General features: G+C 45.8%; 1 protein-coding gene across 1 annotated transcript in view; it reads left to right on the top strand.

The window, feature by feature from the left end:
* asic4a (acid-sensing (proton-gated) ion channel family member 4a) overlaps window positions 1-14,767 on the top strand; it is a gene marked incomplete at its 3' end in the record, with an annotated part of 110,355 nt that overhangs the window by 88,177 nt on the left and 7,411 nt on the right. Inside the window, exons 2-5 of the mRNA XM_083641519.1 lie at window positions 9,603-9,747; window positions 10,150-10,277; window positions 10,369-10,522; window positions 12,931-12,984. Coding sequence (XP_083497645.1) covers window positions 9,603-9,747; window positions 10,150-10,277; window positions 10,369-10,522; window positions 12,931-12,984 — 481 coding nt within the window. The remainder of the gene's footprint in view (window positions 1-9,602; window positions 9,748-10,149; window positions 10,278-10,368; window positions 10,523-12,930; window positions 12,985-14,767) is intronic.

The raw sequence follows: 14,767 nt of genomic DNA, 5'->3' as shown, positions 1-14,767 counted from the left end.
AGATTGAGAGCTTAGCAAATGAAAGTCTATGTTAATGACAGGAGTACCTTAATTAAACCCGAATATCGAAATGGCTGCAGGAAAAACAAAGTCGACAGTTCGACAAATGCCTAAGGCGGGACTTTTTTGCTAGTGCAGTGCCCAGGGCAGATTCCTCCTTCCTTGCCTCTATCAACTTCTAGCAACCAGAATATGATCAGAACCGTGAGCAAATTGAAGTGAGCGGGGGGAGAGTGCGCTGCAGCGGGCACATCTGGAGAGCCTCGTTAACACGCTCGGCACTGTACTCCGCTCACGTTGACATCGGCCATACCTCAGCTATCTAGACTGGCTAATAATGTACTTTGACTTGTATGTAGACGTGAAAATCACCAAGCGGGTTGACGCATTTTAATGTCAATGAGACGGATGATGACATGGCAGCCATAGCTGGATATGATATTAATATGGGCTGTTTGGTCTGAGGTTTAACGATGTCATATCTCACTGATGATGTCATAACGCAATGTGATGTCACGTTCAGGTCCTATAAGAGTTGGCTCTGCTAGCCCTCTGTTAGTTGTTTGTCGTTTCATTTCACTGCAAACCTTCTGCAACAGTTCCCAGCTTTCCAGGTGCCACAGCGGTTCCAGTTATCCGGCGTTTCAAGGCCCCAGTTCACCAAGAGTTCCATGGCCATCGAGTGTCTCTAAACATTTGTAGAGCAGCGTCTTTATGGGCCGTCGGCCATGACACAGAAGGAAGCCTTCCTGCTCTGAGTGCTGCTCCATTGACTTCTGCATTGTGCGAGAGAGAGAGCCTTTCCATCTCCAGCTGCTCAAGAGCATCTCTTACCGTTCCATTAGAGAGAGAGGGTGAATAAAAAGAGGTGAAATATAGCAATGCTATCATTTGAAGAGAGAGAGAGAGAGAGAGAGAGAGAGAGAGAGAGAGAGAGAGGTTTACTGAGTGCACTGTGCTGGTGCTTCACACACACACACACACACACACACACACATGCACACACACACACACACACACACACACACACACACACACACACACACACACACTGTGCTGGTGCTTCACTCTGCTTTTGTAGGAGAAAAGCAGGAGGAGAGCAGCAAAGGCAGGAGAGAGGTGAGAGGCAGAACTCCTACACTCCAGGTTCATATTCATGTCCCTCATTTTTTATGTATGGGGATACTGTCGAGTACAAGGTGTACTATTGTCATTTTTTGTGTGCATGCAGATTTTGATCATGAACACAGTTGTTTTGTGTGTAAAAATTCAATCAGAATAGATTCAATTTTCTATTACCTTAATTAGTCTATTGAAGATCTGCTGAGCATGCTTGCTGTTTTTTCTTTAAGTGCAAACACATGCTTAATACACATATTCATACCTTCTAAAACCTCATTGTAAACGTAACTTATCCATCTTCAAGCTGCATCTTTACAGTGGGCCTACTTCTCCTTTGTGTCTATTTGTATCATTTGTTGATAAGATAAATTCACAATTGTTATTGCAGGCACTCATTTACATTTCATACGGTACTATATAAGGAAGTACACACTATACATTTTTGGACACATTTTTCTTTTCTTTTTTACTACTAGTCGGAATCGATTCCTAGGGTGGAGGCTCTGGAGATGATGCGCCACTTGTCCACTTCTCCCTATACTCTCACCTAGAGCCGTATATATAGAAGAGGCGCGACATCTCCATTCACTCCAATGGACCAGTTTTTTACTCTCGAGTTCCCGGAAGTAAGGTTCTGGATTAAGCAGCGCTGTCGAGTTGCAGAAAAATGGACAGTTTGTGATGTACTTTGAAAAGGTCGGACATCAAATTGTATATTATCAGCTTTATTTTAGCATTCAAACGTAGCGCGAGACCCCTTCCTGGCTATTCATTGGCTACTGAGTCACGCATTTTGGACCTCCCTGCTGACGCCACTCTCTTACTTTATTGCTCTGTTCCCACCACTTACTCTGGAGATGATGCGCCACTTGTCCTCTTCTCCCTACTTCTACTCACCCCACTTATTATTACATCACTGATGACATCACAATTGCTCAAGTGACATCACTGATGACATCACAATTGCTCAAGGGGGATCACTGATGACATCACTGATGACGTCACAATCGTGACAGACGCACACCGCTGCCACAAACACCGCCACCCACTTAGCCAATTTTAACTAAAGATTCTCTATATTAATAGAATAATAGTAAAGACATCAAAACTATGAAATAACACAAATGGAATTCTGCAGTGACCAAAAAAACAAGTCAAAACTTGTATTTTAGATTCTTCAGTAGAGTACAACTGAAGTGAATAGTTTGGAATTGATACAGAATGAATGGAATGTGTTGAATGCTAGAGGCAGAGTCAGGTTTAGAGGAAGGCATTGAGATAGATGGAGGTTAATTAGCTTCAAAGCTCGCCGTGCCTCACATTCCAATCTGCTGTCTCTGTTTAGGCTCCTCTGTCTCTGCATCAGCCCAACTGTTCTCCTCTCAACACATCTCAAGTGTGAAGCACTGACCCAAGGGGGACTGACGTCTCTCTGACATTACCTCCACTAATAACAGGCTGATTAGCCAATAGCTGATTGATTGATTGATTGATTGATTGATTGATTGATTGATTGATTGATTGATTGATTGTGTGTGTGTGTGTGGGGGGGGGGGCTCTTCAGAATTTCAGTAAGCATGATTGGTCTGCGTAAAGACTGAAATTATGGAGCATTGTGTTTTTAAAGCACCCAAGCTTCAGACTTCAAATGAATGAATGGAGCAAAAATCCCTTTATGCACGAAAGAAAGACTTGATCAGCCGATGTTTTTCTGTTGATATCTATTCTTCTGGTGCTGTATGTTGCTCTATCTATTTGATACCAATATGAAGTGACAGTGATGTCGAAAAGACAATAACAAAAGATGACACCTGTGTTGTTGTACTGCCTCGGAACTGATGCATCTCTCCCCAAATTCCAAATCAAGTTGACTCTTTGGCTTTCAGTCCAGTGTTGTGTGTTGTTGTTCTCCTTGCTGCTGCCATGGCACCAAAACTGTCACAGATTAAGGACACAAGTCTAATTTATTGCCAAGGCAGCAAATTCTGATTTAAGCGTTCAAACACAAGTCACATGTAGGTTACATAATAGCTTTTTGCACCACATGTGATCCAGATCACAACTGGAAAAAATGTGGCTCATGCTTATCACACTGATGATGACACATTAGATATGAGTCACATGTGGATGTAGCCTCAGTGGCATCCAACATTTTCCAGCCTGACGCCACTCGCCAGAATAGAATGCCGGCATTGTTTGTAGAATATGAACATTTCTGAAGCAAAATGCATTGATATCACGTTTGTAGACAGCTGAATATCAACGTTATACACGTTATAGAGTCTGCTGTTGAAAGAGCACAGTAAGGGTGTTGTGGTCGGGGTGGATGGAGGAGGGCATAAACACATAAACACTTACCTTTCACACCGGAGAGCCGTGTTCGATCCCCAGTCATGCTCACAGCGTTTCCAAAACTCTGCATTTCAACTGTGAGTCACATTTAACATTTCTGTTATTTAGCCAAACCCAAACCATAATCCTAACCTTAACAAAGTCATTTTACTTGCCTAAACCAGGGGCGGTTCTAGGCCGTTTTTGGGTGGGCTTTAGCCCACCCAAAAATAGTCTCAGCCCACCCAAAAAAATAGAGGCAAATTTTTTTTTTTTTTCCCCTCTCCAAATCCATGGTGGTCATTAGTAGCAGTTTCTGACTACACTCAATGCGCTGTGTGCATGTTTCCCCACCCCCCCCTCTATGTTCTTAGGGTGGGCTGAGACAAACATTTAGGGGGGTTCAGCCCACCCGAAAAGTTTCTAGAACCGCGGCTGCGCAGGCGCTCCCTCCTCCATCTATCTGCCTAATCCCACATCACTTCACACAGGTCACACACAGTACAGCAGCGAACTGGTCCTCCACAGTCCACACAATCGTTCTCCCCACTCATGATCAATGAAACTGTGAGGTGAGCATTGAGCAGAGTCGTTAGTAGTTACTTAATTAGCGCATATTGATATGCAAATTAGCGCGTAACGTTGTTTCGTAGGCTAAACAAAAGAACTTGTGGCTGTGCCTGCCAGACAAACGTGGACTGGAGGAAGGTAGGTAGGCTACCATGGCACCAGCCAGCCATGTCATGCTAGCTTGCAGTAAAGTGGGTGTAAATGGATGCAATGTTTTTTGAGAAACATATGGGCATAAGTGACAAACATATTTTCAAACGGGTCCCTTGTTATCTGAATGAAATTAAGCCCTTCAGAATCGCAAGTGGCTCCTTTACACAGCCTGTCTGATGTGATGATGATGATAGCTTAACATGCGTGCATGGCATGCTATTCCCTTTTCTTTCCTTCTTTCCCTATTTTTGCACGCTGTGGTGGTGGTAGCCTACCAACTTCCAACCAGTCAGATCTTGTTTTTTCCCACAATAATTTCATAATACCATTTGTAATGCCACCGTTGTAGTGCTGTTGTTCAAAATTAAAGTACATTTTCTCAGATTTATTGGTGTCTTTCTAGTCACACAATTTAATAGTCAGTGTTTCCCATACACTGATCTATTTGTGGTGGTACACCCTACATAGATTTTGACCCCCACAAATACTGCCACATATTAATTTCAACTAGTTGACTGCAAACTCCTGCTTTAGTGCTTACAGTATATTATTATCTTGTCGGAATATTATTCCAGCCAATAAGTTAGGAAGTTCCCTTTTTATATAATTTTACTTTTGTTTTGCCTACAAAGCAAAATGTTACTTTACTTGAAACTCCCCTGAAGTGATTTTGGTATTATTTATGCAAGCATAATTCTACCATATAGAACCTGTATGCAGAATATATATAGTATATATAGGGAAACAATAATTTTTTCATCGCTGTAAAACCACAGAACGGTAAAGAAGATATTGATGTGTGTAGTTCTTCATAGATCTAGTCTCTTCATTTTGATCTCAAAGTGCGCCAGTTTGATCCATTTTTACTTGAAACTGTACAAAATTTTCTTCCGGGGGGCATGCCCCCGGACCCCCCTAGGGGTTCAGCGGGTTCAGCGGTTTTAGCATCAGAGCTTTGGGTGGGCTGAGCCCACCCAAAGCTCTGATGCTAAAACCGCCCCTGGCCTAAACATAACCAAAGTTGTTTTATTTTATTTGTGTTTCACATTGGAAAGGCAGCGAGGTTTTCAAATTAACTGCCATTTGGTTTCAAATTGACGTTGAGAGTATACATAATATATCCCTGCTGTTCACACACTGTTCAAATGCCAGCGTTTTACTCTGGCGACTGGGTTGCCTTTTGACTGGAACCTGTTTAGTGGGCTCAGTGCTGCCTGGCAGCACATAGCATCCTGTGCGAACAGCGGCATACCAGTAAGAGCTGGAGAAAAAAAGTTCTGAATTATGTCAATATTCAATCAGTCGATGTCACCTTGTGATTTTTTGCTTCCCTCCTAGCGGGCTGTAATGAAGCCATTCAATTAAAGAGCATCCTGTCTCGACCCACGTGAGCCGGTTTTAATGATTTTCAACTGCCAATCAGTGTGCTGCAGTGGTTTCTACCACCCTCTGCCAATCAGTGTGCTGCAGTGGTTTCTACCACCCTCTGCCAATCAGTGTGCTGCAGTGGTTTCTACCACCCTCTGCCAATCAGTGTACTCAGCGGTTTCTACCACCCTCTGCCAATCAGTGTGCTGCAGTGGTTTCTACCACCCTCTGCCAATCAGTGTGCTGCAGTGGTTTCTACCACCCTCTGCCAATCAGTGTACTCAGCGGTTTCTACCACCCTCTGCCAATCAGTGTGCTGCAGCGGTTTCTACCACCCTCTGCCAATCAGTGTACTCAGCGGTTTCTACCACCCTCTGCCAATCGTATACTCAGCGGTTTCTACCACCCTCTGCCAATCGTATACTCAGCGGTTTCTACCACTACTCAGCCGTTTCTACCACCCTCTGCCAAATCAGTGTGCTCTGCGGTTTCTACCACCCTCTGCCAATCAGTGTGCTCTGCGGTTTCTACCACCCTCTGCCAATGAATTCAAATCCGCCTTCCTGTACTCAGAGAGCTAGCGGTAGCCGGTGACACGCAGCCTCGTGTCTGCAAATACATCAGAGATCAAGTGATTCCTGCAGGTTGTTTAAAAGGGGAAAAAGCACCAGGGACCTCTCAGATGACAGACGTAATGAGGGTATTTAAGGGTTTGCCCCACCAGGGGTGCTGTGTTATACGCTATGGGGTTGGTCTCTTAATGTATTTCAAATGAACAGAGAAGGGAATGAAACAAGGTACTTTGGAAGAAAAAACACTGCCAAGATCCTTAATGGTGTGACATTAAACCCACTTGAGTTATAAAAGGTGAGATATAGGCTATGCAAATGACGTGTAGCCTGGCGTCGTTCCAAAGCACGTCGCTGCGATACAGTAGATAAGGCCGCCATGTTAATGTGTGCATACTATTAGTGCCAATGTGTTTAGACTAAAGTTATATCAACTAAAGTTACTACAATGAAGTGGTTACGCCCTGGCAGCTGCTCAAATGCTGTGTTACCGTAGAAACGGCAGTGGAATGACATTGTTTGTAGACACCAAAGTGAACAATGCTCCGGCAGTAATTAGCTCTTGTATACATCTGGACTTACTGTACTCTGAGGAATACAGTACCTCCGTTCATTTGGTTTGTAAGTGCCCCACGCTCGCTGCTCTCTCTCTCTCGCAGCTTGTCAACACGCGCTCGGGGAATTGCCAAAGTCGGTCCCGTACCTTCGCTAAATTTGGTGCAAGATGTAACAAGAGAAAAAATGTTCCCATCAATCACATCACGCAGATGCAGACTCAGAGGCAGAGAGAGGCAGGGGGGCGGGGCTGAGAAATGAATCAGTGGAAGCTCTGCCAACAACCATTTCCTGGGTGAGATGATGGGAAAACTTTGCTCCGGTCTCCGGGGGGGACAACATTTGTGAGCGCCTCAGCATCCGCTCCGGAGCCCCACGTTTTTTTTTTCTTACAGCAAAACCCCACTGCCGGAGGGGGGGGGGGGGTGTTGGTGGGGGGGGGTGGGGTGTTGGGAGGAGCTGAGCAATTCCAAAGTTGAATCCTCCGTTACCTCTGCTGCCTGCTGGATCAGATGGAGCGTGCCTGCCTGCCCAAGCTTAAGTGTGTCAGTGGAAGGGCGTGGGGGGGGAAGCGGGGGATCAATGATAGGTGCGGCTTACCTCCTCAACTGCGCCGCACCAGCCGAGGACAGATTAACCCGACTCAGCCTAATAGCACATGTCAGTCAGAAGTCACATGTCAGTCAGAAGTCTCACTGTGAATACTTGAACCCACCCATCACCACCCCTACCCCAACCGTCACCACCCCTACCCCACCCATCACCACCCCCACCCCACCTATCACCACCCCTACCCCACCCATCACCAGCCCCACCCCCACCGTCAGCACCCCTACCCCACCCCACCCCACCCATCACCACCCTCCTCACTTGCCACTCTGAAGCCACTGTCATTTGCAAAATATGCGATGCGGCTAACACAGAGCTAACCAGTTTTCCCCCTCAAGACCCCTAATCCGAGGCTGGGCTGAGGTCTGCATTTCTTCAAGCTAGCTCCAAAATCCTTCACCGAGTCTGGTTTGCTTTGAAGGTTATCATAGGAAATCATAGGAAATGCATTCAAGAGCACACACATAAACACATGTGCGCACACACACACACACACACACACACACACACACACACACACACACACACACACACACACACACACACACACACACACACACACAACACACACACACACACACACACACACACACAGAGATCAAAGGCCTCAATACAAGATATTGCATAAAATACATCTGTCTTGCTAAACATGATGCCTCGGTAAACAGCTACTCATTTCTGGCCCTAATTACTGTTGTGGATATTGCCAAACAGCCCGCTGTTGCGGAGAATTACTCCACCTATGCAGCTTTGATTTGTTCCGCGGCCCGTCGGAGACGAGCACACACCCCGCGGTCCCTAGTAAATGAGAGCTTGTGCTGTTCCACCAGCGTCCCTTATTTAGACATCACAGCGCTCATTAGGGGGATCAAGCCAATATCGGAGTCAGACGTCGCTGTTACAAAAGTCTGTTTAATGACACGTCTACAGTCGGCTCTGCGGCAGCTTGTCGGTTGACCTCTCCCACCATGGGATTTCCACACGCTTTGATATTTTCATAACGGAGCTCCTGCACTTGATGTTTGTTTGAAATGCATCCAATAGACTGATGTGTCTGTTTGCTTCTACGCTGCAGAAAAGGTCCAGCCTAACAAGTCATTTAGCATCATTTTCAGTCTTAACATCCTGTTTGGGGAGGGTCAAATCATTGCATTTAGTCACCAATGCATGCTTCACTTGTTTCAGTAATTTTCTCAAAGCAAGTCAGAATCCTGAAATAAAGCAGAGTGCTCCACCAGGATCAAGATAATCACATACGATTTAAGAAAATTCTCAAAACTGGTGAAATGATCTCGCACTGTTTTTGTCTGTTTTAACCTGGGAAATCGGCAGCAGATGGAATGGTTTAAGATGTGATGCGTCTTTAGAGACAGCGGCTCTGATATGTGCTGATGCACTAGGCTAGCTCTGGCTCTCTGTTGTCTTTTGAAGGAAGATGAAAGAATCTCTTATGCCATGTGATGATATCTCTGTGGGAGTGGCATGTGGAGGGGTGCTGTGTGGCCGCTGTTGCCCGTGTATACAGGCTACTCATTTCATGCTCGTGCTGACAATAAACTATACTTTAAATCAACTGAGGAACCCCTCCCTTACCCTTACCCTCACACACACACACACACGCACGTGTGCACACACACACACACACACACACACACACACACACACACACACACACACACACACACACACACACACACCAGGGTTTTTTCCTGGCTCAGAATGGGCCTTGGGGGGGGGGGGACGGGGGCGGGGACGATGCATGACGGTAAGCATGATGGCTCCACGTAAAAACTGAACTTGTGGACCATTGTGTTTTTAAAGCAGTCCAAGTTTCAGATTTAAAGTAATTTCAATTTAAAAATGTGGGACTTTAACTTTGAAATCCTCTAAAATTATAGAGTAAAAGTGGTTGATTTTGAGTTAGTGTGTATTCAGGGTTAGGGTTATTGTCATTGTCAGAACTCATGGAGCAATATTGTGTCTTTACAGCACCTCCAGTTTCAGAAATTAAGCCATTTCAAGGTACAAATGTGGGACTTTAACTTTGAAATTCTCTAAAATGACGTTGATTTTGAGTTAATATGCAGTTTGACGTTTGATTCCCATTTTTGGGGGGAGGGGCGGGGGCAATGTTATTCCATGTTATTCTCCCCCAGCAGATGTTTGTAGCAGATATTTAGTAACTCCAGCTTGTTTATTTTCCGCTCCATATCTCCAACTTCATTTCGATGCGCCGCTAGTGTGAGCTTGTCACGGCCACGGATGGACATCGCCATGTTTATTGTGACGTTCCTGATACTCATCTATCTTCCCTCTCCCCTATAGGTTTACACCAAATATGGGAAATGCTACACTTTCAATGGCAACAAGACGACATCCAGGAAGAGCAAGCAGGGCGGGATGGGGAACGGACTGGAGATCATGTTGGATATCCAGCAAGATGAGTATCTTCCCATCTGGAGAGAGACAAGTAAGCCACAAACCTATTTGTCCAACGCCGTCCTACCCCATGTTCCAGCGTGAGCGTTCCCTTCTAAGCTTTCAAATCAACAATAACCCCTGTCCCTTTCCCCTGGATCATATACTGTACATGATGTCTTTTTCCATTACATCCCTACAATATCAGGTGATTTAAAACAAGCGATCCCTGAACAAAACAGATCTGCGCGACGGGGGTAGACGCTCCGAAGATATTCATCTCCGCCGGTTTTATTTTTCAAACATGACTGGAACATTGTTTGCAATTAGCTTCAAACTGACCCCGAGCTGTCAGATGAGAGCGCCCGCCTCAAATCCTTTTGTACTCTTTCTCCTTCTCCCTCTCCCTCTCTTACAACTCTGCGCGCTCACCGCTCCCCGTTTCATCCCGAAGACGAGACGTCCCTGGAGGCCGGCATCCGAGTGCAGATCCACAGCCAGGACGAGCCTCCCTACATCCACCAGCTGGGCTTCGGCGTCTCCCCGGGCTTCCAGACCTTCGTTTCATGTCAGGAGCAGAGGGTAGGGCTCTTACTGTTCACCTGCCACCGTTCACCCCCGCTCCGCGCGGCGCCTCAGACTGGGGTCTAATCAATCTCTCTTGTGTGCTTAGCTGACCTACCTGCCCCAGCCCTGGGGGAACTGCCGCTCCAGCAGCCAGGAGAAGTTCCCGGGCTACGACACGTACAGCATCAGCGCCTGCCGCCTGCTCTGTGAGACGCAGGAGGTGCGGCGCCAGTGTCGCTGCAGGATGGTGCACATGCCCGGTATGAACACACAAGCCACCTCAACACTGACAGTACCTGTGTCCTCCTCTGTCCCCCGCTGTCCTCCTATGTCTACAGATCATGTCATGGACATTGTGACATCATCAGTGATGTCATAAATCCTTACCTGCTGAGCGAAACACACACACACACACACACACAGACCACACCACACCACAATCAGACACGTACTGTACGCGCGCGCATGCACACACCCCACACACATACATACATACACACACACCACACCCAGACACGCGCGTGCACACGCACCCACACACACAAACCACAGACAAACCAGACACACACACACACACACACACACACACACACACACACAGACAGACACACACACACACACACACACACACACACACACACACACACATTTGAAAATAAACTAGAATTGCGCGCAGAATGTGAAGCGCACAAATGTTCTAGTTTTCATTATAACTCAAGTGACTCTTCCCAAGTTGAATCAATCAACCCCTTGGAGCCTCTTCCTACACATCACCTACCAATCAAACAGTGTGGGCGGAGTCTCTGTTATGTTTTAGAGATCACACAGATCTATTTGATGAGATGGATGACGCGCTGCTGAGCCGTTTCAGATTGCCAAGAGTGCTGCTTTTCCATTTGTCTCAGTCTGGAGCCTGGACTTATGCGAGCCCCACACACCGGTCTGGATAGGCTTAGGCGAGCCCCACACACCGGTCTGGATAGGCTTAGGCGAGCCCCACACACCGGTCTGGATAGGCTTAGGCGAGCCCCACACACCGGTCTGGATAGGCTTAGGCGAGCCCCACACACCGGTCTGGATAGGCTTAGGTGAGCCCCACACACCGGTCTGGATAGGCTTAGGTGAGCCCCACACACCGGTCTGGATAGGCTTAGGTGAGCCCCACACACCGGTCTGGATAGGCTTAGGTGAGCCCCACACACCGGTCTGGATAGGCTTAGGTGAGCCCCACACACCGGTCTGGATAGGCTTAGGCGAGCCCCACACACCGGTCTGGATAGGCTTAGGCGAGCCCCACACTGGATCGGCTTTGGGTGACTTATTTCTGATAGTAGGACTTCAATCTCAGTCTTCCTGTCACTTTTATGAATCGCAAGTCACTGTTCAGGGCAACATCGTCTGCTGAACACAACATGGCCATATTGCCAATTATGGCAGGTATAGTATAGGGGCCTATGCTTTCAACTATCTGTGTACCGGAGAATTCCATTTCTTTTGTATTTCTCCGCCCGTGGCCTAACGATGACGAATCACTATAATCCTATCATATTCCTATAATACTCTGATTGGGACTTAAGAGTGTCTAATGCTATTATGGCCTTATCTAATGGTAGCCTATTTTTCCTCTTCTGTAGCCTAGTATTCCCATAGAGAATTATAGATTTGTCGTGATATTTATTTAGTAGCCTATTAATGTAAAATGTATAAAATATTATAGTTGTTTTGCGTAAGGGAACACGCAGACAACACTGCATTAACAGCATAAGTTATCCCCCACATTCCCTGGCTTTAGGAGGGCCTTTGATGAATTATATCACAAATGTTTTGCCATTCCTGGGGTTTTAATTTTCCTGTACTGACGCTCTGGAAAACCACATGTTTACTTTGTTCAAGTTCATTTAACAGTATGTCAATTTCATTCATGCTGAGGTTCTTCTTCATTAGAGATAGTCATGGAAAACACAGACAAAATGGACAAATCAAATGGGAGGTCTGTGGCCCCAAAGTGGACTAAATTAGGGGCCCTTGATGGTTGACAATCACCGTCTCAGATCTTGACTCCGCTTCAATCTGAGTCTGTTAATGAACATTTCTTGAGGCAAATGGAAAAGGGAGACCCCGGCGCCAAAACGAACATTTTCACACACCTCTGACAATTAATTGTGCCGCTGATGAATACTTGTCATTAGGGGCCCGAGCCATGTGTTTGTCCAGCAGAGAGTGAACCATTGATTGTTTTTTAAAGACTTTCTAAATATGCCTCGGGGGTGTTGAGGGGGTGGAGCATGCATGCTCCATTTCCCCACGCAACCCGAGGCCGAGGAGGCGTCCAAGGCGGACGCCCCCTCTCCTCTCCTCTCCCCTCTCCTCTCCTCTCCTCTCCTCTCCTCTCCTCTCCTCTCCTCTCCTCTCCTCTCCTCTCCTCTCCCCTCTCCTCTCCTCTCCTCTCCTCTCCTCTCCTCTCCTCTCCTCTCCTCTCCTCTCCTCTCCCTCTCCTCCCCTCTCCTCTCCTCTCCTCTCCTCTCCTCTCCTCTCCTCTCCTCTCCTCGCCTCTCCTCGCCTGCCTTTCATTTACAGATGAATGATGCGCGGCGCTTCCGCAGACACAGGTCGCCCATCATTTTGTGTTCTGATTGATCAGACTCATTCTGTGCCCTTGTTTCTCCAGGAACCGACAATATCTGCGCCCCCAATGAAATCAGCTGTGTTGAAAACGCACTCGGTAAGAGACGGTCTTCCTTCACTTTTTTTCTTTTTTCTCTCGTTATACAATAGATTCCCCCCCAAAGGGAAATGGAAACACAATCAGTAAATATGTTCAGGAAATATGCCCCCCCCCCCCACAATATCCCCCCACTCTCTGTAATAGAATACCTAGAGGTAAGCTTTATAGATATTTTTAAATGAGTTTTCCTCATTGCGGTTGAGTCAATTTGGAGCTTGATGTCTATAGCTACACTGTTGCCACCGTGGAACTTTTAATAACAAACTGATACTCCCATTACTGCATATGTACACCCCCCCCCCCACCCACCCCCTCTACCACCCTAGACTCTCACCTCCCTCTCCTTCCCCACAGCCATTATGACTGTACAAAGGTGCCTTGCTTTCAAAGGCATTATGGTGGCAGTAAAAGAGACGGTTTATTAGGCTGATGGGAGACGTACAAGTACAATTATGATCTCCAAGCAAGCCAAATAAGCCAGAAATTTAATTATGTCGCTCTTCAGTGAATTCCAAAACCCATTTAATGGGCAACTGAGTGAAATCTTAGATATATCTTACAAGAATGGTCCATATTCATATGTGACGTATTCCTGATTCAAACTGTGTGAATGGATTCGCCCTTTGTTGAAAGGTAATAAGTTAAAATATAATTCATAGATTTATATTATAAAGGTGTCCCCCCCTAACCCCCCATCAGACTAAGAATAGATGCTGTCCTGCTCCTGCATACAAATAACCTAATTATAAGAGTTATACAACACATAAATCATCAGATTTTTAATTGCTCTTATCAGTGTTTTCCCTCTGTTATTTTACTTGAATGGGATTAGAATTTGAATAGCGAGATTGGAAAAAGCTATTTACCATGCATTGTTTTTAGTGCTGGGATTGTGAATGTGTATTTATTAACATTCACATTAGCAAACAATTTGTGCCTGGATGCTTGTTATGTGTATGTGTGTACTGCAAGTCAAAGTCCCTTTTGCATGGCCCTCAGTAGCACCTATGTATCCTCTTAAACCTCTCCTAATTGCAAAATTACATAATAATTCCATTAAATAATAGGATTAGACCGATATATCGGTTTGCCAATATATTGTGCCGATATTGGTCTATTTAGATCAGATATCGGCCACTCAAATCATCCACCCCTGATATGATGTAGATGTATTTTCGTGACCACAGCTACAGAAAGAGTTTATAAAACCGGCAATAAAATGTATTTCCTTTGGGGATTTATTTCTTATAATTGTTCAATTGTTGTATCCCAGAGTTCCCATACCATTGAATAGGTGTGGCGGGCTATACAATTCTGGGAAACACTGAATGGAGGGGGGGGGGGGGGGTGGGGGGAGTGGGGGGGGGGGGGGGGGGGGGGGGGGGGGAGTAGAGTCTAAACTCACCTGCATCGATAGAAGGACATTTTATTATAATGGGGATAAAACCCCTTGAGATGTATCATCTCATTTTCGATGGGGTCCCAAACAAATACTCACAAAACAAATGGAAGAGAGAACAATACAAGAGATAATAACACAACAATGACAAAACAAAACAAACAAAAACAAACAAACAACACTAAATAACGGAAGAAGAGAGTAACAACCTCTTTATAGACTAGACCAGTGATACTCAACTTGTGGCCCGGGGGCCAGATGCGGCCCGCGACAGCGTACAGAATGGCCCCCCGACCATTTTCTAATAATTTCACGTTAGTTATCATTGTGAATTAGAATCTAATTCACAATAAAAACTAATATGAAATAAAGTTTGACTGA

Source organism: Poromitra crassiceps (assembly GCF_964638095.1).
Source record: "Poromitra crassiceps genome assembly, chromosome: 8".
NCBI lineage: Eukaryota > Metazoa > Chordata > Actinopteri > Beryciformes > Melamphaidae > Poromitra > Poromitra crassiceps.
This window is presented reverse-complemented; position numbering and strand designations above follow the sequence as displayed.